The sequence below is a fragment of the Kryptolebias marmoratus genome, linkage group LG19 (assembly GCF_001649575.2).
Source record: "Kryptolebias marmoratus isolate JLee-2015 linkage group LG19, ASM164957v2, whole genome shotgun sequence".
Classification (NCBI taxonomy): Eukaryota; Metazoa; Chordata; class Actinopteri; order Cyprinodontiformes; family Rivulidae; genus Kryptolebias; species Kryptolebias marmoratus.
Window position 1 is genome coordinate 11,721,738 of NC_051448.1, and position 25,819 is coordinate 11,747,556.

At 40.2% G+C, this 25,819-nt stretch overlaps 1 protein-coding gene across 1 annotated transcript; it reads left to right on the forward strand.

Annotated features, from left to right (window-relative positions):
- Window positions 1–188: 188 nt before the first annotated feature.
- snx17 (sorting nexin 17) lies at window positions 189–24,582 on the forward strand. The gene is made up of 15 exons (XM_017427352.3): window positions 189–1,012; window positions 4,429–4,503; window positions 6,065–6,182; window positions 7,481–7,545; window positions 10,830–10,940; window positions 12,212–12,302; window positions 13,657–13,744; window positions 16,541–16,610; window positions 17,123–17,215; window positions 17,441–17,644; window positions 21,601–21,729; window positions 22,062–22,139; window positions 22,376–22,450; window positions 22,554–22,595; window positions 22,715–24,582. The coding sequence occupies exons 1-15, from the start codon at window positions 953–955 to the stop codon at window positions 22,832–22,834; spliced, it is 1,419 nt and encodes a 472-aa protein (XP_017282841.1). The 5' UTR covers window positions 189–952; the 3' UTR covers window positions 22,835–24,582.
- Window positions 24,583–25,819: the final 1,237 nt, after the last annotated feature.

Sequence of the window (25,819 nt, forward strand, 5' to 3'; positions counted from 1 at the left end):
ATAAAGACAGTTATTTTGGCAAAATGTTCATGAGTGATTAGTGTAGCGTTGTAATGTATAGATTTAACGTAAATTATGCCAAAACATTTGTATGTAGGCTAACAACATATGTAGCATTGAGAGCTAGCACCCCTAACATTGAGCGGAAATGGTTTAGCCCAGAAGGATTGTAGAAGTGCCCCTTGATGGGCCAGTCAATAGTCTAACTGAAGACGGAACGGTCAGATTGTAGTGATATTTTTTGGCCTTCGTCTGAGCTAGTGTTTACTTCAATTATTGCGCGTGTAACCTTCTTCGCAATGTAGGCTTTTCTTCAACAAATGTAGGAATTGGGGAGGAAAAAAATAAAACATTTAGCAAGTGCTTTTTTTCACGCATTTGATACAAGGTTCACCAGCCAACGGCTTTTTTTGCGACGCTGAGGATTGCAGGGGCCAACTGCACCTTTTATCCCGAAACTTCATATGGTTTACGCCAATGAGCTGAATGATCTAATACGTCTCAAAACTCGGTTCCTAACAGTAGGTGGCTTTAAAGTGTTTTCCCGAATAACGTGCTGCGATGAAAGGGATGTTTTTAATGCTGACAGTATAGGTGTTATTGCTTAACACTTGCAACATGGCTGCTGTGGGAGCAGCAGGGAGAAAAGTTTAACACCGACGTGGGAGAAGTTTGGTGCATTCATGAGCTGCTGTCCGCTCCGTGAAGTGGGAAGGAGTCGCCTCTAGTGTGGCACCACCATCTCCAGACTCCCAAAGCAGCGGAGGAAACCGTGTCAGAGCCTCCTCCTCCTCCTCTTCCTCCTCCGTAGGCACCGCTGGTAGTCACCGCAGTAGACTTTTTTCTTTTTTTTGTTTCGGAAACCGTGGTGCCTTGTTCCCCCATCGCAGGCAGGGCTGTGGAGGCGTTCAGGGACCGTATCGACTGACTGCAGGCTGTGCTTCGAGCTAAAATGCATTTCTCCATACCCGAAACGGAAGTGTGCTCGGAGGAAAATGGTTCGACCTATGTGGTAAGCATAATTGCATGTTTTGGTTTTGCCTGCTTCACTTGCCGTGTTAATGCTTACTTAAGCTGGCCACAGCTAACGTCAATGCAGCATGAGATCCAGTGTTTACTGTTCTACACATCGGGGTCAATTACTTTCGTAACGCCACGGAATCTCATTTGTTCCTCGAGGAACAAAACATACACGTTTTAACACAAGGCGAGCAACTTCGAGCAAAGAGTTTGAGATATGAGGAAGCTGAGGAAAGGTAATCTTGACCTCCATCGCACTCTCGAAATGATTCAACATTTTTACTAGGGGCTGCTTTTAAATGCTATTACTGTTTTTTTTATTATTATTATTTTGGACGTGTGAAGTTTCTCATGTCATTTACTCTCAAAACCACCTGAAGAAAACTGACACTGCTTCTGGGTCTCTTTTGTTTGAAAGGCCTGAGCCAACGTTTTTAATTATCTTTTCGATATTTGGAGGAAAAGCAGTCATCCCCCCCCCCCTCCCCCCACTTAATCTCCTAACAAATGCATAAAAAGAGCCTAAATAAAGCGTGTCTTGATTACAAGTTTTATGTTTTCGAAACAGGTCTCTGTGCTTATTGTTTTCCACTNTAGATATTATTCGTAGCAGCCTAACCTTCGCTCACTGACGTTGACATGAACTTGCCTGGGTCAAAACTTTTCAACCCCTGTGCTGTTACTGGATGAGTTGATCATTCGGTTCTGCCCGCAGTATTTATATAGTTGAGTCAAGAACATCACATCTGAGCTTTTCACGCAGGTTTTGTTCAAATTCGTGAACTAATTTCACCCTCACTCGTCTCATAAACGTGACCTGGACCGATTTAGCGCAGGACGTTTCGTTTGTGGATTTGGCCAACAAAACCCTACTGCAACATTCATTCATTAATCTTATTTTTGGTTTCATGAATTGAACACATTCATTCATGCCTTATAATCTTTAATCTGGCTTTTCTCTTTGTTTTTGTGTGCTGCATAAAAGGACCGCACCTGTTGCACGGCGATAATAATTGTTTTGAATGTTAGCTGCAGAGTTTTGACTGAATACAGTTTGAATTGGATGCATTCGTTGGTTCCAGATGCTTTAAAATGGCAGCTGCGGTGTTTATCTGCCTTCCATGTGGCTGTTCTCTGCGTCTCACACCTGTGAATGACTATTTTCCATCTTTATTCCGTGTGCTCCAAAGAGAGAAGAAGAAAGGGGAAAAAAAAATCTCAGACTGAGTTTATTCATATTTGCAGAAGTAGAAAAATGTCTTTTAAAAAAAGCCTAGATACAATGGTTCACTAATGCAGCAGTTTAGATATTGTATTTAATTTCATATCCTTCCTTTTTTGCTTTTGTAGTGTTCTCTAAACACGATTTTGTAAATTGAGCTCTTTGGACATAATTTTTGCTTAGTGTTTAACTCCCTTTGCATTGCTGTGAAAACTTCAGCACTTTTTCCCCCCTCGCTCAGCTGACTGTCCTGTCGTTGTGACCTTCCTGTGACCAGCCTGCAGGAAAGGACTTTGCTTGATTATAATCCTAAAAGATGGGGCTGTGTACCTTTGGAACCAGTTAGCGGCAGGATCCGCAGAGTTTGCACTCGGGTTTTATAAAATAACAAGAGGTTTTTTTATTTTTTTCTTAATTTCAGTGTTCTTGTACGCTGACCAGTTTTGCTCACACTTCCTGTTTTCCAGCAGACTTGCACAGTGGCCTTTTTTTCCACACATTTTTTTTTTACAGTAAGTCTTAAAACATTTGTGAGTAGGTTAAAGACAAAATGATCCTGTGAACGATTACTTATTTAACTAGAGTCCGCTACAAGTTATGTCTTTCAAATAGTTTGTGTCTGTTAAAGTTTCATCAACTGTGTTAGAGTTCAGTCACGTCAGGTAGTCGCTTCCATCGACTAGTGACCTGAACGTCTAAATACAAAACCACAAAAAGAAGTCTTAGACTACGCTTTTGTGCTCAGAGATTATCAAACAAATGGGCGTGTCAAAGGAAGCGGACTTCATGACACACAGATCATGTTTCTTTTTAAGGGATCTTTTTGTAGAGAAAGATAAAAAAAAAAAACACCTTTACATCGAGGATGTTTCACTCGCAGATGGATCAAAAGTGTCGTGACAGCGTTGTGATCCCTCCTGGAACATTTGATTGACGTTTAAGTCCCAGTTGGAGGAGCTCCATCTTGTCAAAAACTGGATGATCGCCATTGTCATATTGTTTTTTTTTTTTTATCTGATGAAAACTCTAAAAGCAGAAGTAGTTGTTTTTAAATGTATATTTTTAGATTTCAGTCATGTAGCCCCTCTGAATTGCTTGTAATTCACAAAAAAATCCCCTTTTTTCTTCTTCTTTTTTGTTTTATCAAACAGCCAGCACATTCTGCACATTCAGTCTTCCTTCCTGCCTGCCTGGACATTGCTCACATACTCGTGTTTTAATGTATTTGTTGGCTTTCTTTCAAAATGTTCAGGTTTCTAGTTAGTATTGGTTTGTACTTCATTTGTTTTACAGAAATGCTTTTATTTATTTTTTATCCATGGTGTGTTTTAGTAAAAACGTGCACAGTTTCTGTCATAATTCCCATTTCTTTTGACTCTAAATAATAATTAAGTCAGAGGGAAAGGAGGAGGTTAGTGGCTTGTTATCCAAAGGGGAAGTTTCCTCAGCTTATAACCAGTAATTAAATGGTACGCACATAGCTAAAGGTGTTCCCTGCTATTTAGTTTTTTTCTTCTTTTTTTCACAGGTGAGGCATTTTCATCTTGTTCTTTCTTTTTAACAAAACAAAGCTGTTAACATGAGAAATAAATCAGCTTTTTTTTTGCAGCTGACTTTAAAATAAGTGCAAGTAGACGTGTTGGGTTGTTGATTCCAATGTTGTGGTTTTGTGGAGAAGTATTTAGGGATGGTTCCTCTAGACATAAAGCACGTCTCAGGAGGAAAAAACCGTCATGTTTTCCGTGTGATACTTTGTCTCTGCGTAACGCAAGGAGCAGTTCCATTGGGGAGGGGGTGGAGAAAAAAAAAGTGTTGTTTTTTTTTCTCTGTTCTCGTCTGCTCGAGGAGAGGTTGGGTTCACACCTCACTCATCAAGTTGACTTAACAAAAACAAGTTGCGGTTAAATAACGAGATGAATAGGGACTGAGGTATTTGAGGAGTTGTGAAGCAGGATGTCAGACGTTGCCTTTTTATAATTTCTCACCAGTTGTGGTTTTACTTCTCCACTGATACCTGTACAACGCACTATTAACAGTTCATTGCTTACAGTAGAAGAACAGATTCGTTGGTTATTGATGCATTTAATTTTTTTTTACAGCTTATGTTTTTCGTTATTTAAAACGTTTAGGCAGATGACTACAAATGCCTCATTCGATTTTTAATTTATTGTCCCCTTTACCTGCAGGCCTACAACATCCACGTCAACGGAGTGCTGCATTGCCGGGTACGCTACAGACAACTTCTTGGCCTCCACGAACAGGTGAGGCTCCAGCTCATCATAAAACACCCACTGCGCTGTCAGGGCGCCGCGGAGCCCGAGTGAGTTGCCCAGAAATGCCACCACGCTCGCACATCGCGACCTTTCACGCGTCTTTGTGTTGTACGGTCAGTACTCCAGCCCTCACATCACTTTAAATCTTTCCCCTCTCTGAAAACTGAAAACTGGAGGAATTGGGAGTGGGTGGGTGATGTGGAAGGAATGCTCTTGGCCTTTTTGTTACACTTCACCTGCTGGGGGAAAAAAGAACTTAATCTGAAAAAGCGATGGTTTTCGGAAAGTGTTGAATTTCACGGTCGCAGCCCTTCGCCTCGGCGAAGCTTTACTCAAAGCCGGATTTCAACTTTTTATAGCGCAGTTATGGGGCGGTTAGTGTTGTGAGATGATCTTGTTTCCTGCGATGCTGTGGTTAAAAATTAACATGCAAAGATAGTTCCTCTTCGACGCTTTATTTTTGGCAGCTAATTTTGTCGAGGAAAGCAGATGGGTTCGAATCTTTGCCACGCAGTCCTCTATTTGCACTCATAAATAAGCAAGCAAGAGCAAAACTTTGCAGTCTTTATCCTCCAGTCTGTGTTATCCAGCCTGACAGTTTCCGTTGCCTGGCAACAGGAAGAGACCATTCTCAGATGTTTAAGCATCAACCCCAAAGGGCTTCCTATGGTGCATGCATGACCCCGAAACACTGAAGTTATCACGGGCCGCACGCTGCTCAGTGGTTCTTGAGAAAACGTGATTAGTAATTGTTTGTTTGGGTTCTGTCCAATAGAAATATTTGCAGCAAAGCCCCGCCTGTGTTTGATTCTGGGCCCGCAGAAGAAACTGAACATGATCCGCTGCAGGAGCTCACATGCGTGTCAGATTTAGGGGAGTCGGAATATATAACTGCTCAGTGTTTGCAGCTATGAGAGCACATTCATATGTGTAAGCAATGCTGCTTCTGTCAAACTGAAAATGTGTAGGACCTGTTTGTTTTTATACTGGGGAAAAAAAATATGTTCCTGTAAAGTCCTGGTGATGAGTAAGATGTACAGCTCTTGCCTGAAGGGACACGCAGCTTAGAATCAAACCACATTTAGCCGTGTGGCTCCAGATTTGTGAGGTCTTAGTTTAATACTTTCACTGCTCGAAAGTAACAGCTCTCAAATGGTAGAAAATGGAAAGTAATGAGTCAAGAAACTGGAAGACTAAGTAAACCTGGACTGACGAGACCTTCAGGATTCCAGATGTGTCTGTCTGAGGTATGCATGGAAACAGAACCGTTTGAAACGGGACCTAAAATAAATCTGTGATTCATCCTGAACGGCCTGAATAGAGCTCTTTCAAAAAAACTTAAGCCCCATCTTTTTGTTTAACAAAGACTTAACACTTTGCACTGAAGTCCACATGTTAAATGAGTTGAATTTAAGGTTCTTTCAACATCATGTATAAAAAAATAAAAAATATTCGAGGAGCCCTGTTTATTTTAAAAGTGCACGAAATGGGTTGTTGTCATTTTTCAGCCCCTAAACCTCCGTTCTCAACTTGTGGTTTGCACCAACAGATGAAGAAAGAATATGGCAGCAATGTGGTTCCCTCCTTCCCCCCAAAGAAGATCTTCACACTGACCCCTGCCGAGGTTGAGCAGAGGCGAGAACAGCTTGAGAAATACATGCAGGCTGGTAAGTTATTCAGTCAGGCCTTTTATTTCAGACTAAAATCGAACCACAATTATATTGATGTTGTTCCTAATGCTTCTAAATTACAAGTTGCATGTTTTGAATGATCTATCCCCTTTAATTTAATATCGAGGCTGTGAAACGTAATGCTCTTTAAAAAAAGAAAAAAAGTGGCATTTTTGCAGGATAATTTTCTTGAGAGGTTTATGTACACTAATAACAAAAGTCAGTTTGTTTGGTGTCTGTTGAGAGTCCAGCCATGACGGTGTCTTCATGCTCTATAAGGAGGGTAAACAAACTGACCCGAGTGCAGTTTGATCTGGAACACTGACACAGAAACCTGCTGGACAGAGATATTTTGGCACAGCTAATGAGGACTAAAATAACTTTCCTCCAGATCGACATCAGACACCATTTGAATTGTCTTATGATAGAGTTTAACCTGACGGGATCCATATCTGGCTTTTTTTGTTTTATAAAAGCTAACAGCCTTTAGAATAAATTCAGATCTTTCTGGTCTTTACAGTTATTTTTATTTTAGCAAACATACAATATGTGGCGTGTTTTTAACTGATTTTTCTCAGAAACCAGTTGCCCGTTTAGAGTTTGGCAGGTTTCAGAGCATATTATCCACACTTTTTAAACAGGCTAAGGGTGAACTTTCGGCGTTTTACAGATGAAGCACTGGAGCTGGCAGGAGTGTAAAGTGTTACTTTTAATCCTCTCTCATGCACTGAGCAGTTATAGCAGAACAAGGAAGCGTTGTGCAAGTGTGTATTTGCTCATAGTCTGGGAGCAGACGCACACATGGGTGTTCTTGGCCACAAGTTCACTTGGTTACATCATGGCTTTGTACGCGGTTATGGAAAATCAGTTGCTACAAACAAAACCTCCTTTGACACAGATGGTGCAAAACCTTTACATTTGGTCCAACGGTGAGACTAAAATGTGGAAGGAAATTAGTTTGCAGCCTGACACACACACACACCCATACACAGTTATCAAGTAAATCGTTAAAATGCTCTACTACTGTAAACTGCATTAAAAGAAAACAAGAATCCCAAACAAAAACAGGCTGAATGTTTTCTTTTTATTTACCAGAGATGGAAATTATATTGGGATCAAACTGGTTATTGAACCTTTGTCAGACAACATAAAGGTCAAAGGTCAAATCTACTTGCATAATTACAAGATTCATATATTGTTAGGAAATGGGAACTACATTAGCTCCACCTAAGAAGTTATTTGCAGTAAGCCTTTGCTGAGTGTTTCTCTCACAGGGCCTCTTCTTGCTTCTACAGTCCGTCAGCATCCTTTGCTTGGAAGCAGCGAGATGTTCAACAGCTTCTTAAGGAAAGCACAGCAGGTTGGTTCTTGTTTCTCTGCTTGCCTTAATCATCATGTAATCTGTTGCATCAACATTTCCTGCAGTTCTTTTATGCTTGACCAATTATTTTCTTGCATTGTAGTAAGGTGAAAGTAGCTGCGCCCTTTACCGTCAGGGCTGACAGCACTCCGGCGCCGTGCCGGATCTCTGGCGTACCTGCAGGGTTCGCCCAGAGATTTGTCAGACATTTTTCTGGATCTAACAGAGCTGCAGCTTTCACTCCCAACCACAATAGATATGCCTACCAGCCAATCAGAAATGGAGCGGGGGGCGGGCCTTGGGGATTGGCAAAACTGTGATTCAGACCCAGCAGTCGTTCCGTGTGCCGATCAGTGTCACCGTTTCCCATACTGGGAACGCGCACCGAACATGGACCGCATGTTTATGAAGCCAGGGGAAGACACTAAAGATGTCCATAAAGACAACGAATAAATGGTGCTGGGCTTGGATAGAGGAGGTGCGTCGCAATGGAAAAAGCTGGTGCCAAAAGCTCCGGCAACCTGGTGCATATTTTGTCACGGCATGAGTCAGACCCCAGTCATAAGGCTGCTGTCCGAGCCATTCAGCACACCTCACGTTCGCCGGGGGCAACGGCCATGGCAGACATCCCACCCTCACTAACCGATGGTGTGACCGATTTAAAAATTTGCGTCTGCTTCTTTATTGCTGAGCTAGATCTGTCATTTACCATCGCTCCTCCACTCATCAGTTTCTGCAAGAAGTTAGCGGAGGATAAAATCGCCCTTACGCACCTGTCTGTTTTGAGGCTGCATGCTAGCTATGTAATCACACACGGTATCTCACCAGAGTTTAAAAACAAATCTATCTGAAAAAGCTAAAGCATGGCATGTTTTCACTGAACATCAATGAAGGCACAGACAGTAGTCTGGATAGAACTTTTAATGTACTGGTCCGATTTTATGACGAGGATGCAGGCAGGGTGAAAATGCATCACCTTGCCAGCCAAAAAGTATGCCTCAGCATTCATACTGAAAGTAAAAAATGTCCTGCAGTCATATGGGCTGGAGTGGAGACAGGTCCCCTAAGAGCTCAGGGGGCCCTGCAGCCTGGGGCTCTGCACAAAGAATCTGCTGTAATAAAGGCTCACGTTGGGTTTGTTCATCTCCTGTCTGAATGTTATCCATTTATATCCACAAAATTCACCAGAATCTATCATTCAAGGGGCTATTTTTTCAGAATTTTCTCGCAGGGGAGCATACTTTTAGACCCCCCTAACGATAATGTGTGGCAAAAAGCTTTTTATACATCTGGTCCCAGGAGCCAACAAGACCATAAACTGCCCATGGGCTAAAGGGGTTATTTTCATATAATATTATTTGTTATGTGTTCAAAGTGCATCACATACAAAAACCCAACCCCCCACCTCATGTCAACCTCCCAGGCATGGTAAAAAAAAAAAAAATCAGGCTCGGGATCTTTTTTTTACACTAGTCAGTTTTTAGCAGCACTATTTTTGTTTTGTGTTGTATCATCTCAGCTTGTAAGCTGCTGATTTGATGTCAGATGAATTTGGCTTGCATGCCGCAACAAGTACTACGATTACAATAAAAATCCAACTGTTGGTGAGAGCAGCTCTTTGGCAAACACGCCGTTTGTATTTGATCTGTACACAGGAGTCAGATCTTTCTGAACTAAAAATGTTTTTTACCTACATTACCCTACATGATCTGCCAGAAATTTCTTTAGCTAATGTAAGGAAAATTTGGGGCCAAAAATCTGAGTAGAATGAAACCGTAAGAGCACAAACCCATTTCAAATGATTGCTTATGAGGATACAAAATTGATTAGTCGGTTTATGTGTGTTGGATCACCTTCACAGATAGATTTAACTGTCTGCTGCCACCACGCACTCATTCTGCTCTCCTCTCGCATTAGCACATTAAAGTCAGTATTCAAACACATCTCCAATCACGCTGCGAGGACTGCAGGTGCAGTATAGGAGATGACTTACCACCCACTGAAGGTGTTTCATCTGCACTTTAGGTAGAGGGGCTGTTCTTACAGAAGCCCCACTGAGGAAACGGGCTAGGTGAGAGATGATTTAGTGGGTGATAAAAGACTGCCTGTGGACAAGAAAAACTCAAGTTATCCGCTTTTTAATATATCTCTTTTTTTTTAAAAAATAAGTACAAAAGCTGCTATTTATGTTTTTCAGAAAGCTACTTGAAAGGGAAGTAAAACATCTTCAAGTTAAAGGGGAAGAAAAGTTAATCTGAGTTTGATTCAGTTGGCTTTTAGGATTAAAAGTTGTTGCTAATGGGTTGTGGCTGATGGTACACTGTATACAAAATATTAGACAAAACTAAACACAAAAAATACAGACTTATTTGCCCGCTTGCTGTAAGTAACTGACAAGAATTAGCTTTTTAGTACAAGCCAAAAGAGTATCAAAGTTTGGACATCCTAAAGTCAAGGAAGCTAAATGATTTGAAGTTTGTGTAAAACAAAGAATTTCACTCTGAATTGGTCGTCTGACGTACTTTTCTCTTGCTAATCTGAGGAGTTTACTCTGACAAGTTTTCAAACCTAATTTGCCCATAAAAAAGGGTTTAATTTAGAATTTCTAGTTTGTAATGACATCAGACGCTTAAATATATAATCTCAAGCTCAGAAAAGATGATGTTCACTGTATCCCATAAAGTGTGTTTAAATACATATTTAGGTTCATTTAGCTTTTTGTGAAATGGAAAATGCTTACTGAAAAAAAAAAAGGGGTGTTCATCAGCCATCAGCTAGTAAGATCTGCAATGACAAGAGAAAACCCCATATCAGTCAATCTTTTATTTAACATGGCCTTCTATCTTCTATCTTCTGTCTGTGCAGTTAGTTTCTGTTTTATCAGACTTTGTGTTTGTATAAAAATAACCCCCCTTCAAGGAGTCTGTTTGTTTTCGTCCTTTCCTCTTAAATCACATTGACACACGTTTTATTACGTTCCAAAATGGGTTGGTTTCACTTTTTGGGGAAAAAACCCCCTGATTTCCAGTTTTGTTTCTCAACGCGGGGCAACTTGTAAAATCGCGGGTTGAAATTTGGATCGGACCCATTTGACCAAAGTGGAATATTTTGCTTTCGATTCATATAAAGTTTGATGAAATAAAAAGGCCGTAACATTAGAACTTCTAGGTTTTCCTCCGGATATTCAGCCCACATTATTCCACCCAGTCGGCTTTGCGTGGTGGTGTTGAACGAAACACATGAAGCTGAATTAAATTGGGCTTTGTTTTGTGTTGCTCCCGCAGGAGACCCAGCAGATTCCCACAGAAGAGGTCACTTTAGACATCTGGCTCTCCAGTGGTCAGAAGGTTACCGTCAACATTCTGACCTCAGACCAGACGGAGGACGTTCTTGATGTAAGTGCAGCGAATGTAGCCCGTCTTCAGGAACCCGTTTAAATCCATGCTCCCAGCTCTGCATTTGTTAGATAGTTGGAATAAAATGCGTAATATTTGAATAAACACACACACACACACACACACACAATAATGAGAAGATTTGGAGCCAGTTGTTGGATCTGGGCAAATATCTTGGTAATTGGCTTCATCTGAGGCCTTTAGGAATCTTCTCACGTTTCGATATCTGCCTCGGCTGCATTTGTGTTTAACTGGAGGCTGTGCTTTTCGTTTTACATCTGACGGATGCCTGGGACTTTCTTCGGGCAAGCGTTACTGCTGCAGACTCCCCTGTGAGCCATAAATCAAATGAAGTCGTGCTTACTTACACAGATCTTTCCAGCCACAGCTAAAAGACAATATGAGATCTCTTTGAACTTCATTCCCACTGAGCCAAAAGAGAGTGCACAGACGCAACAAACTGATAGGAAAAGGAAAAAAAATCACAAGAATTTAGAATATGAATGCAAGCATTCATGACAACAACACAACCACAGTGATTTTAAACATCTTAATAATATTACATGTTTCATTCTTTAACAAATTGGCTTCACCTTCAGTTTTTCGCCGTTTAAAATAACGTCGCACTATTCGTCGGCGGTGTTTCGCCATCCTCTGTGGGTTTTGGCTTCTGACGGGCTTTTATAAAACTTTAACCACAATTAACCTCTGCTGCTCGCGTGGGCAGGTCACAAAGCACAGAGTCGTATATCAGAGTTGCTCGATTGTTTCACGGACTGAAAATGACCCGGGGTGTTCCTTCAGTGTCTCGCATTTTTTGCTTGATTAAAGGTAAATGTTTAAGTCGTGGGGGTTGAAAACGGGTCAGAGATAAAACGACTGTTTGAACGCAACAAAAGTTTATATGAAATAAATGATTTTTCTGTTGATATAAACTTTTCTGAAGATAGATTGAGGGGAAAATGGAATGTGACTTCCGAAGTTAAAGTACATTTATCTTTCTGCACCTAAAGGATTAAATGTAGACGTCCTAATTTATTTCATGTTAATCGCCAAAATGATGTATTAAACCTGCCATTTCAAATCTGCTACTTTTAAAGGTAAAAAATAATCTGGTCATTTTAATCATCACATTTCTGCTGCATATTATTAATATTATTATTATCATAGTAATTCTATCTCTCATACTTTACTGAACATTAAATTTCAGATGAAATTAATCTGTTTTTATGTGCGTGTAAGTTGAAATCATAACTTCAAACTGTTTTCAGGCTGTCGCAACGAAGCTCGACCTCCCAGATGACCTCGTGGGGTATTTCAGTCTCTTCTTGGTCCGTGAAGGTGTGGATGGAAGTTTAACATGTAAGTTAAAAATCACCCTACGGCTGCAGGAAATAAGAACAGCCCGAGTTCACGTGGTTAATGTTGAAACGTGTTGTTGAATATTTTTCAAATAAGCATGGTGGATAAATTAAACAAAATAAATTATTAAAATGTTTAACCCATCAGACAGTGGCACATCCAAATGGGGGGAATGCAGACTTAGAAAAAAAAAAAGAAGAAAAAATCTCAAAATATTTACATGCTTTTATCAGCCCAAGGGCTGTTTTTGAGATAGAGAAAAGGCAGACTCTTTCTACCGAAAGAAACAGAACAAACTAGTATTCAGTATAAAATGCCAAAACTTCAGTTAATTTCCACTTAATAAATAAACGTAAACAGGATCACAGAAATTGAGATGTGATGCTCGTGTTTGTCAGAAGTTTACTTTGAAGTCCTCGTCGTGACGCATAAAGAGCTCATTAAAAACAGCGACCCGTCAAGTTGTTTTTTTTTTTTTTTTTCTAGAGTTTCAACCATAAACCCGACATGAATGCAGAAATGATTAATTAGCTGTTCAAGGAGCTCCTTAAAAAAAGGAAGCCTTCTCTGGCTGCTCGAGGATTATCGATGTGTTCGAAGTTCTGATTTCACACACTTGATGCAAAAACAGCATCAGATTTTAAGACCAACATCTGATTAGTAAAGTGTTTATTTTTTACCTTTTCTTGCACACTGCAGCGTGGCTTTACTTTTTAAGCAAACAGCTCTGTAGTTTGTCTTTGAGCAGCCTCTTTTGCAAAAATACGTGCAGTGAATCTAAATGTGAGCTGAAATAATTCTGAATAAAAAATAATTTGTTGTAAACATCCAAAACATCTATAAAATAAATAACTTTGACCTTGTCCTACGAATCTCCCAGACCTGATGGGGATGTGATTGATGTTTTACCAATATTAGGAAAATTCAGCTCCCCTCATATAGATGGTGAAGTCCCTAAAGGTCCGCGTGCCTAAAATAGTTCTGCCTTTCCTCTTACTTGCTTTTTTTTTTTCTCCCCCATAAATAAGTTCTGAAACAGTTTAAGCATTCAGTTTAATTCTCTATAGGAGCTGCCTGTAGAGAAAATAAACCGCCTTTTTATAAACCTAACAGCCGAAGCTTCCGATTTACTGATTAAATCTAGAAGAACCTGAGAGATTCGTCGCTCTCCTGGAGGAAATAACTTCACATTCTTTTCACATTCAAGTACTTAAAGCTTTACCCTGCTGGGGACTGTCCAGATGCTATCTTCCCATCGGTGATTGTTTATTTTTTTTGCTTGCTTTATTTGTCCTTGAGACTTAAGCTGCACTTGTTTCTCACAGTTTTTCTTTTTTTTTTATCTCTTTCTCAGTTGTCCGGAAACTGCAGGACTTTGAGTTGCCTTACGTGTCCATTACCAGCCTGCAAAGCCCTGAATTTCACATAGTCTTACGGAAAAGGTACCCATCATGTTTATCTAAGCCTTTAAAGAAGTATGATATGTCTTCTGTTTCTAGGCAATCCGATTTATTAAACAGCGTTTTAGGTTTCAGTTGTTATTAAACTCATCTGAGCCCAAGCAGCTATGTGACACCACTCTTTACAAAAGAAAACATCATTTGGAAAGAAACTTTCTTATCAGAGCCAGACACCAAGCTGGGTTCTATCCAGTCCAAGGGAAGGTGAAGAGGAGGCAATGACATGAACGGACCCTCTGTTCTAAATTCAGTCAGTAATGCTGTTATTCCCATAAAATATGTAGTGTTGCGTGGATTATGCTCCTTGTCGGGACGCACTACTTGTTCTTAGAATTATGCGTTCAAACCTGGCCATCTGGGGTGTGTATCAAAGTTTAATACAAAACCTAAAGGAAGAAAAGCTATTTTTCGTGGCTCTGAGCTTGTTTAATCTCAGGAGAAACAGTTCTGCTCTGCAGAGCGCCGGGGATAAAAATAATCAGAAGCAAGCTGGTCTGCATATGTTTCACTGTAAAATCTGACCGGGTTGCAGTTCTTATTAATATGCATTACAGCGCACAATATCGAGCCACATTATGGCTGCACACTGAACAGTTTGCTAGTAAGGATATTAAAATGGGTAGAGCTACAAGTACAAAAAATATCATTAAACAACAAAGAGGCTTATCAACAAATAGAATCCATTCGAGAGAGTGGTCGTCCCATAAAGTTGAACCCAACCTTGCATTGTGCCAAGCTCTGAGCAACAAAAAAACAAATTCAGGAGCTATGTCACGGACTCACAAGCCTCAGTTAAATAATAAAAGTCATAATGCAACACTTGGAAAATGACTTACTACTATAATAAGTATAAGAAAACCTCTTTTTAAAACAGATGTAGCAGCGCAGATGTTCTGTCCTAACAATCCGTGAGACTTTTGGACCTACATTTAGCCATAACTGGCTAAAAAATTGAATCGGTCACAGACTTCACATCTGACTGTAGAATACTTCGGTAAAAGGTGAAGTCATCTGTCTGACTGCTAGGAATAAAAAAAAAAAAAAGATTGAGTCAAAGTCTAAACCTCGACCCGGCTGTAATGCCGAGGCGGAGTCTAAAGATAGTCGTGCATAAACTGCTGACTGCAGACCTCAGCGAACTCGAGTGACACGGTCAGCAGAGGTGCACTAAAGTTCTGCTCCAGAACAATAAAAGGACCTGTCAGGTTCTGCTGATTACAACTGTTACACAATCACACACTGCTGCTGCATTTTGACATAATGTTTTTGCGAATTTAGTAATGACACGACGTAAAATGTTGAGTTTTTATTCATCCGAGGTTGCGTTTGCCTGCTTAGAAAGGCCCGATATGTAAAACCACCGAAGTGAACCCAACTTTCCTGTTTTTGTGCCGTGCCTGTACTGTACGCGTCATCGCTGAGCTTCACGTTTCTTTTGGTTTGCGGAAGAAATTGTGTAGTTCTAGTACATGCTGTGGCTGTGAGTGTCGATGGCACAGAAGCACAAAAACATTTTATTTCTTGGGTTTAGGAGCACATTTCAGACCAATGGGACAGTCTTATTTTCCGCGCAGCCTTAAGTTCCCCTGCTCCCTTCGTCAACGTAACGATTTTGTTTGTTGTTTCATCACTCTGCCTCCCGCGGACTCTGGAGGTACGCAGGATGTTTACTTTGTTTCTCCCCCGAAGGAACGTCTCAGTCCTGCTGACCCAGTTTCGTAGCGGAGTGCAGGGAAGAATGAGTGCTGAGCTAACAAGTTGAGGAGGTGGAAAAACAGACCCCCAGTGTGGGATTACAGGAAAGTACGAGAGCAGAAGGAAATCAGCAAGTTCTTTTGACTGAACGCAAATGTTGAAATGGAGGAAAAACTATGAGAAGAATATTCTTTTAATTGAAATGTTGGCCATTAAGTTCAGGGCTTATTCAACTAGAATATCAGCAGGTTTTGTCTGCATTTAGTTAAATTTAATGAAACTAAACGTAAGCACTCAAAGAAACATCCGATTTTCTTGCTCTTATTGAGCTCCTTCCCGTTTTTTTTTTTTTTTTTTTAATCATTCAGTTCTTCCCGCTTCTTTTTTTTTTAAAATGCTGACGTCGCCAACATGATTCACATTTACTTCACATGGTGATCACTTCAGGTTAGATTTAAAGAGTTAGAAAAACGGCTACGGAAGATGAACGAGGATCTAGCTGAAAAAGAAAACGTTTTTTTTTTCATCTCTAAAGTAAAACTGGCAACAGTTATTAAAACAAATCGCACCCAGAGACATAAAAATGAAAACATTTTAGAAGCGAAAAATCTGAATCACACACAGTAAGAGGTTTCATTTTATGCTTTTATTCTTATTTGTGCTTCAAGATCTGGGCTTTCTGTAAATAAAGTTGAAGTTTGTTTGCTTTTTTTTTGTTTTGTTTTTAATATCATGTCCTCCTTTCAGGCTTCTTACAGACCTTTTCCTTTTGAGTTAACAACTCCAGCTACAGATTAAGGCTTACATTGGATTGTACGGTGTTGAAATAAATGATGCATTTCTTCACGTGGAGACGTGTTTTTTAGAGACAAAGAAGAAAAGTGACATGATCTGTTAGTGCAGTTCTCATATCAGTAAGATGCCTTTGTGCCGTCGGCAGATCTTTTGTTTTCTCAAAGCTGTGGATGTTTTTATGATTTTTTTTTTTTTTTTTTTTTTCCAAGTCAAGTAGATTAAGCTTGTCAGTGTGGTTTTACTGAGTGTGCTAAAAAGGTCAAGAACTGTCTGTTCTTGTCTCCTCAGCTACTGGGACATGGCGTATGACGGTGACGTAATGGACAACAGAGTTGGCTTGAATTTACTATACGGACAGGTAAGTAAATTCACAAATCGAGTAAACCAGTTTCAGATTGTGTTATTGATTGTATTTGTTTTTTTGTTTTGTTTTTTTCATTCTTGCGCTTGTTGTGGTGCCCGAATCAAATGAAGGCAAAAAAAATCGAATGAAACCGTTTCATCCTTGGGCTGTCAAATGTTTTAGTTCATCTCTTTCATTTCTTTGTTTTCTGGTTTTGACTCGTTCTTGTTTTCATCTTACAACACTTTTTGCTCCTCTTCGATCTCATTAACACCAGACTCCTCTTCGCTGTGACGTCTTATGTCACGTCTCTGGGGCCGATTCAAAGTTATATTCTGAATTGCGTCCGCCGCTGAAGGATGTTTGCAGGACTTTGTGCATAATTCAGTGTAATTAACCGACTGGCACTGGTAAGACGGAGTCCTTTCTGTGTGAGCGGACTCGCCAGAGGAAGGATGATTTATGTGTTGGTGCAGAAAGATGAATTTAACGTCCTCTTTTATTTCTTTATTTTTTTGCTCCACTAGACCGTGTCTGACATTGAGCGAGGCTGGATACTCGTCACCAAAGAGCAGCACAGGCAGCTTAAATCACTGCAGGAAAAAGGCTCCAAGAAAGAAGTAAGCACGAGAACATCTCTTCTGGACTTTTCTGCCTTTACTGAGTGTCACTTGAGTTCAGATAAGTCCAGGGCGAAATCTGTTGATGCAGAAAGTTGTGCAATTCGTCCAGTTTTTTTTTTGCAATACTAGTTTAATGCTGGCAATAAAAGAGAAATTTCAAACTTTGCGAGAGGATTTTTGCGTCTTAAATATATGCATTGTTTTGTTTTCCACCCCCTGCAGTTCATCCACCTGTGTCAGACTCTGAAATATTACGGTTATATAAAGTTTGATCCGTGCATCACTGACTTCCCTGAGAAGGACTGCCAGGTCATCGTCAGCGCCGGCAACAATGAGCTCAACTTCCACGTCAAGCTGCCCAACGAGCAGATGAAGGAGGGAAGCTTCAAGGTCACGCGCATGAGGTGCTGGCGAGTCACGTCGTCCGTAAGTGGAGTTTGTGTTCGTGTTGGAACGAGTGAAGTTAGCTTTATTTCTTAAGCACTCAAATAATGATCAGTGGAAATGAAGCCGGCTCTGCCTGATGTTTCAAATCCACTGTTATCAGATTTTTTTAAAAATATTTTCACTCTATGACTTATTTTACCAGTCGAGAATATTTGATCAGACTGTGCTGATGGATTGCTCCCATGTGACAGTTTTTAATAAACACTACTGCGTTACGCACATTTTCAAACAAAAACACTACATTTTACTGGTGATGTGGTACTTTCTATACAGTTTTTCCAGCTCTGTGTTTGAATGTAGCATCCATTTTCCTGTTGGCTCAGAAGAACAAAAACAAAAAAAAAATGTTCAGATTCTAACAATCTGGATTTTAGAGCTAAATAGTGCTCCAGTGATTCCAATACTTTACATAATAGTTACCACATTCTTTTGGTGAACAGAAAGGGAGTACTGGTGTTTTTGCAGAACAGAGATCATGTGTTTATCACATGAAGCTGCTGTTCAGGATACGTGACTTGGTGAATAAATTGATCAGTCTGGAATGCTATCGGGGCCTATCAGCTCAGCAGATGATTGTAATCGATCAGTTGGTTCATCACGTTGTCCCATAGTTGTTCTTTAGATAGAGAGGAAATGATTTTTCTCCTGTTTTTTGCGGGAATCGTCACCAGACGAAAAACTCTCTTCACGAGACGCATTGCTCTTTCCAACCTACAGAGTGAGATGGAAATAAAGTTCACTAAAGGGTGCACAAGTCTGTGAAAAGATCTCATTAATAATCTCAAGAAAAAGGAAAGAACCACGATCCTGTCGTCAGGTTATCTTGGCCAAACTTAAGACTTTTAATCTTTTGTTTCTTCACACAGGATACTTGGAACTGCTGCTGTGGCTTTTGGCAGCACTTTTGCCAGCAGTTAGGAAGTTATGTGGGTCTATTGCAGTTTAGGATCTAGTTGCATAGATATTTTTGCAGAACTGACCTTAAATATTCTTTGTTTTCTTTGTCTTTAACAGAAATTCTTTATATCAAGGCAACTCTTTCAAAACTGTACACTAAACTGATTGAACTAATGCCATTACTGACAATTTTCTTATTTCTTGGTCAATATATAATATTGACGGCTACTTGCCATGTCTAATATTTATATTTATATATATATATCATCCGAGTGATTAATCTAAATGTTGAAAAACTGCCTTAAAATAAAGCCATTCCTAGTTTGAAAGCCTGAACTACGGTGGCCTACAGGTACCAACATGCAGCAAACACATGAATGATGCAAACTCCAAAACACACAAACTCAAAAAACCAAATTATGCAAAACAAAAATGCTGAAATCACAGATAATACACAGAAGCAAAAACATACAACCAACAATACAAACGTAAAGGAAAAATGCTGCAAATACCAAAAACATAAGCAAGTAAAAAGAGCTGCTAACTGACTCCACAGAGCAGACGTGCACCAGACCACTAGGGGGACTCCAGGTTGGATGTTTGCGCTCTGTAGATTCTGCAGGTTTGACCCGGTGCTGACGGTGAGATGTCGGTCAGCCCACCTCCTCCTAAACACAGTGGTTCACTTAGGGACCGTCAACAAATTACCAACAGCAATCACAGCTGAAAATCCAAACATTAATAACCTCCATGTCATCTGAACCTCTGACCAAGAGTTAATGTTGAATTGTTTCATTAGACTGGACTAATAAGACACACCTAATTGTATCTGATTTTAAAGCATTTTTTTTCTCAGTTACCTCTGTGTCTTAAGACCAGGTGATGAAAAATGAATGAATCGTTTCATTAGGTGGATGAGTCTCATTAGTTCAGTCTGAGCTGTTTGCGTCACGTTTGCCCCTGCAGACCACCGTACTGCTGTGCAGGAAAAAAAACCCTACTGCGTAATGTCAGCCGCCATTTGAAAGACAAACATTTACGGACACAAGATCTCCTTTAAATGGCGATGGTCTTCCTTTGCGTCGCAGCAATACCTAAGCACCTCAGTTGTGTGTGTGTGTGTGTGTGTGTGTCACAGAGGCTTTTACCATTCTCTAAAAGTTAATTTGCACGTAGATTTGGGCACATGGCAACACATGAAATTAAAATGCATCTCAGCCTGTCTGATTACAGATGGAGCCCCAGCACTGCCCAGCGGGGTTATTAATTCCTGAGCTCACTCTCAGAGGTCAAAGCCATTTTAATGAGCCCTTTCCTGTCCGACAAAATATTCAGAGCATCTCATTTGGTGCAGCACAGCAACCCCTTCACCCCCCTCCACAGAGCTGAATTTCAAATTACATCCAGAAGAACACGCGTAAACAGTGTTTGTGCTTTGGGTTTGGCCGGTATTATTCTGTTGGTTGTGTGTGGGATTAGCTTGTTTCTGGCTCAGGTATTCTCAGTGAGACCAGTTGTTTCTTGGCTGTGGAAAGGCATTTTTTTGAAGGCATTTGTAAATCCATTTCCTGCATTCGTGGTAATCTTTTAGCCCGAGTCGAGAGTTGGCTGCCTGCTATTTGTGTTGCAGCTCCTCAAGAGCGGAAGCCTTAAAAAAAGGAAATGTTGGGATAGGAAATGAGATTTGGTGTCACGGGATGACCCCGGATCATGATTGGCGGGTCAGGAAATTTCCAAATTTGATTTAGTTTAATCACTCACACAAACACAAGAGAACAAACCTACCTTTAAATATCGTTTTAGAGCCTTTGAAGCTGGGTTCTGTGAAAAGGTTATGAACAACTAATGTCTTACCTGTTGTAGATGGCTCTTTGAATGGCCTCAGTTTGGAGAAATAGTTTAATTCTGACCAAATGAACAAACAGTTAGCCCGAGTGGGGTCAGGAGTAAAGTAGATTAAAAGAACTCCAATCTCATTTTAGCTCTGTTTTATAAACCTTTACATCCCCCATCAGTTATTCTGACAGAAGTATTATGATATTCCTGCCTGAAGTGGCCCAGGCAGCACGGGAGGTGCTATAGCTAGCTGCTGCTATTGCTATTTGCGCTTCCAAATAAGTATAAAATCCCTGCAATATGAATGTAAAAGTCTATTAAAATTAGCTTTCACTTTCAAGCTTGTAGTTTTAAGATGGCAGCAGTCTGCTTTGTTCTTGGGCCCCTGCTCAGACTAGCCATTGGCTCGTCAGTTCAGTCAGACTTGACCACTGTTCCTCAAAAACGATAGATGCGCTATCTGCAACAGGTAAAATATTTTTTTTGTGTATAACCTTTCCACAGAACCTGACTTCAGCTGTATCCCTTTAAATGCTAAAGAAAGAAAAAAGGCAATAGCATAACAAAGAAAAAAAAAATACACAAGACGCCTCTGTTCAGATGTTTAAATATTTTCATCTTGGATATTTATGTAGTCGAAGAACCAAATAATCTTTGAAGAGATTCTTTGGTTATATTATGGAGCATTTGTTAGGTTTCCGTTTGGTCGGCCCTCTCGCAGCCTCCGGCAGCTTGTGCTTGTGTCTAATCGATTCATCCTTGATTATGCAGCTGTTTAGAAACGGCTTGGAGAGAATTTCCAGACTTGCGCGACTCTTTTCAGCTCCGCTCCGCTCGGAGTAATGAGCTCGGTTAAATAAACAGTGTTCTGCAGAGAAGCACGCAGCTGCAGTGAGTCACTAACAAAACGAGAAACAAAGAGGCCTCGGCAGTTTCGAGAAAGACAAAATAATTTAGTCTTTCAAAATTTCTAAGTTGGTGTATTTTTTTTTTTTAAGACTTAAACAATAAACTAAAGTTTGCTGCTTAAAATGATTCAAAATTCAAAGAAATGCTCGCAGGCTGAATCGTGGCAGGCTGCTTATCTACATGAGTAAATAGGTTTGTCACAATGACAGCAGTTGCACAACATGCTGACCTTTTTAGTACGTAATAACAAAATAGTAATAACTTTTCATTTCCCCCCCTGTTCAACCCTGCAGCAAGTCCCCATATCCAACGGTACAAATAACCCCTGCAGCTCAGCCAAGTGTGAGGTGAAATTGGAGCTCGCCTTCGAGTATCTGATGAGCAAGGATCGCCTGCAGTGGGTCACCATCACCAGTCAGCAGGTAAGGAGCTCCGTGTGAGGGCGGCAGCTGTTAACCAGGGAAAGTAACATCAACTCTTCTCGTGTTTCTTCTGAAACATAGCAGAGATTTTGTCTCCAGCGAGAAAACGTTTCACTTCTAAGGATTCTGTACGTAAAAAGAAACGGCCCTAAAAGCTAAAAACAGACCCATTGTTGAGTTCGTAATGAACACACAAAAGCTGTTAGTTTGACATGTTGACACGACTGCATTTATGATGGTGAGTCATGCACCGAAAAATGTCTTAGAACGACACAAACAGCTGCGCTTAATGGTTCTTTTTCTGCCAAATTCAACCGACTTTGTGATTTCAGGCCATCATGATGAGCATCTGCCTTCAGTCGATGGTGGACGAATTAATGGTAAAGAAGTCAGGAGGCAGCATAAAGAAGGTTTGTATTTAAGAGGAACACTTTTTGTTCACAATGAATGTTGTTTTTTTTAGACAATACATGTTTTTTAAGCAACTAACATCTGTTTACCACACTTTATTCCATTGATTGGATAGCTGTGTGAACATAATTCATGTAAATTTTGAGTTATTTATTTATTCAAAGGCACTTTTCCTAAAGAGTGACAGTAATATTTATTGCCTCTGTTTGTTTTGCCGCCTTCGGTCCAATTTCAGATGCTGAGAAAGCGACACAACGGCACCATCCACCGCTCTGACAGTCAGCAAGCTGTGAAATCTCCCCCTCTACTGGTGAGAAACGGAACAGCAGCTTTTCATTTTACTTAAACTGCAGGTGCAGCTTCTTACTGTGCTTTTTTCTTTTCTTTTTTTTTTTTTTTTGCTGTTGTTGCAGGACTCCCCTGATCCAAACCGGGAACAAGTTGTTAAACTCTCAGTGCGTACCCTTTTAGTTTTCCTTCACTATGCTCAGCGCTGCACAATCTCTTTCTCAGCGTCCTCTAATACATTCCGTGTCAGTCTGCTGTTACTGACGGCCGTGTGCATTCTGTTTAGACCAAGCTGAACTCGGTGTCTCTCAGAGGGATCAGCGCCTCCAACTCGGCGAACGACATCAGCAGCGACGATTTTCACGGCAACTACGCTTTCGAGGGGATCGGGGACGACGACCTGTAAAGCGCCATTCGCCTTCTCCTCCCCCCCTTTTCATTCCACTGGTGACGACAAAGATTACGAGCTGAGCCGAGCGGTCCACACGTGTCCATTTCTGCAAGATTGTAGCCTCTTCCTGGATGAATTGCTGCCTTAAGCTCTCATTTATTCTTTAGGGTTTTTTTTGTTTTTTATTTTTGTTACAATCACCACTTTCCAACAAAAAATACGACACTACGTGAAGAAACCCTGGATTCTCCTTTGAGTGGCTGCATGCTCATCTCCAACTAGAATGCCAAATGTTGAGGTAGACCTGCCACTAGTGATTATCTACTCAGAAAGTGAGGGAATTTGTCCTTGAACGATCCAGCAGATCTCAGCAAACGTTTTTAAATTTATCCCACTACTGTAGTTTAGAGTAACCTGTTAGTTCTACAGATTGTTTGGCTTGGCTAAATAGGGAAAGAAAAAACAGATTTTTATAATGTTTGTTGTCCCCTGTACGTCATAAAACTTGTGCCAAATTAACAAATACCTTAGGTGGAGGTGTCGCTCATCCTGCCCTCAGAAGTAGTTTGATGCCTTAACGTTTTCCTCAGTGAGAGGAGGAGGAGGAGGAGGAGGGGGGATCTCTTGCCAGTCAGCATGGGTTGAAAGTAAACGTTTAAACCAGCTAGAATCTTGCAGAACTCGATAGAAGGTCGGTTTGGTTGAGCTGCTTGCACTTGCTGAACCCGTCATTTTGCACAGTATTACAAGAAGAGGTGAGAAGAATGTTAGTGTTGAGCGCGACTTAAAACGTTGTGAAGGTTCTTTTTCTTTTTCCACACAGTCCTGTAAACCCCCTCTTTTGTTTAAAGTTTTTTTTTAATAGTTCTCAAAAATGCCAAATTATAGTTTACTAAAGCATTTTGCACAAAAAAATACACAAATTATGACATTGTCACTTTTCTATTCTGTACATGCAATTAAACATTCTGAACATTTACTAATATTATCATCATAATTTCTTGTAATCAAATGTAATCTAAGCTGTATGGAACAAAGTGTAAATGGACCAACATTTATTATGTTTAGGCGTCTTTTTTTTGTTTTATAGTTCAAATGGAAAGTGTTTACAGATGTTTCTTTGTCTTTTCCTTTCGAGCAAGTGATCATTTTTGTTGGGAACGTTCTTGGGTTTTATTTTTATTATTATTATTTCTTGGTTGATTGTGCCAATCATCTCAGAGGATTTCAAGATGAGGTGCTTTGAAGAGGAGAATGTGATTAGAATTGCTGGAGTGAACAAAACAAAACAGCGGAGCGTGGATTCAACCGAACATATCTCAGTGTTTTAGAAGCTGTCGGTCTATGTTTGTTGCTGTTAGCTTGAGTTACTCAAACAGCCGCCTCGAAGTGTAAATCAGTGCCATCCTATCAACGGCTTGACTCTCACCGGTAAATGTTCTGCGTGTAAATGTCCTGTTCTTTTCAGTGCCGTGGTTCCTTTTATGTCATTCGCTTCCGTACGGTCGAAAAGGTTGACGCCGCTCATCGTTTTTTTTTTTTTTTTTAATTTTCTAAAGCTGGCAGGTTCCTGAAACGTGTAGGTGCCAATTCACACTTTAAGGTGCGGTTTCCCATCAGCAGCATTTTCAAAGTAAATGACATTTTCTATGAACGTTGTACTGACTTCATTCAACCCACTAATGTTTATCATGGTTTTATTGGTAAGGTACATGTCTGCTCTGTTTGTCTAGATGCTAAAATAAACTGAAATGCAGCAGTCGGCTGGTTGTCCCTTCATGCTTTGTGCTGGTTAGCGCAGGAGAATCACAAGCTTCAGTGTTAGGATGTTTTTTGTGTTTCCACCAACTGTAACTGGTTTTCTTGAGTTGTGAATACTGACAGGATAGCAACAGAAGTTAGTAAAAACACCAACTGTGTTCTTAGTAGGACAAGCCTATAAAAACTGAAAAAAGAACATTATTTTTTTAGGTTTCTTCTTCACTGAGATCACTAACTTGTGTGTGGATGACAGCCTCCTTTTGGCTTCAGAGCAGAAGCACAGCAGAGAGGGAGGTGTAGAGTTTTTAAAGTTACTCTTTTGTAATTGTAAAAAAAAATCTAATTTTTACAATTAAGTGAACAAGCGTATAAATTACTATTTCTTATCTGAACTGCTGGGCAGGGACACCTCAAACTTTTCAAAGGGGGTGGCCAGGTTAGGGTCACAGATAACCTTGGGGTAGTTGACCAAAACTAAAAGCTTTAACAAACAGTTTGAGGGTTTATATGCTGATGTCGACGTAGGCAGACTGAAAAATACCACAATAAGGAAGTTAGGAAATCCCTTTCCGATACAAGACTGCTTCGGTTTCTTATTTTATAGTTGAAATTATGAACAGAGAACGACAGGATTGGTGCTCAGCTCACTGAAGATTATCCTCTCCTCTCTTAAATTTATATTCCTGTAAAGAAACTCTACAGAACCTGAAACCCTCCTCCTCATACAAGGACACTGGTGTCCTTACTCAGGAAGACTCGCTTTAAAGTTGAATTTTTGCACATTTTAGTATTTAAATAAAAAAATATACATTTTTAAAAGTCATAATTATTCAAAAAACAACATGCATTATGTTTATGTGGTCCTCCTAATTCTTAATAGCCAGAGGAAGTTAGAAACACAAATCAACTAAAACGTAGGACCCAGTTTATGGGGGGGTGATTGCCCCCCCTAACTTCCCTCTGGTGGCGCCCCTGCTACCAGGTCCAGACTGGATAAACACACCGCTGAAATTAACTAACCCAACTGAGCTACTGCTGTACAGGTGCTGGTCATAAAATTAGAATATCATGAAAAAGTAGATTGATTTCAGTAATTCCATTTAAAAAGTGAGACTTGTATATTATATTCATACATTACATACAAACTCATATATTTCAAATGTTTATTTCATTTAATTTTGATGATTACAAATGACAACAAATGAAAATCTCAAATTCATCATATCAGAAAATTAGAAT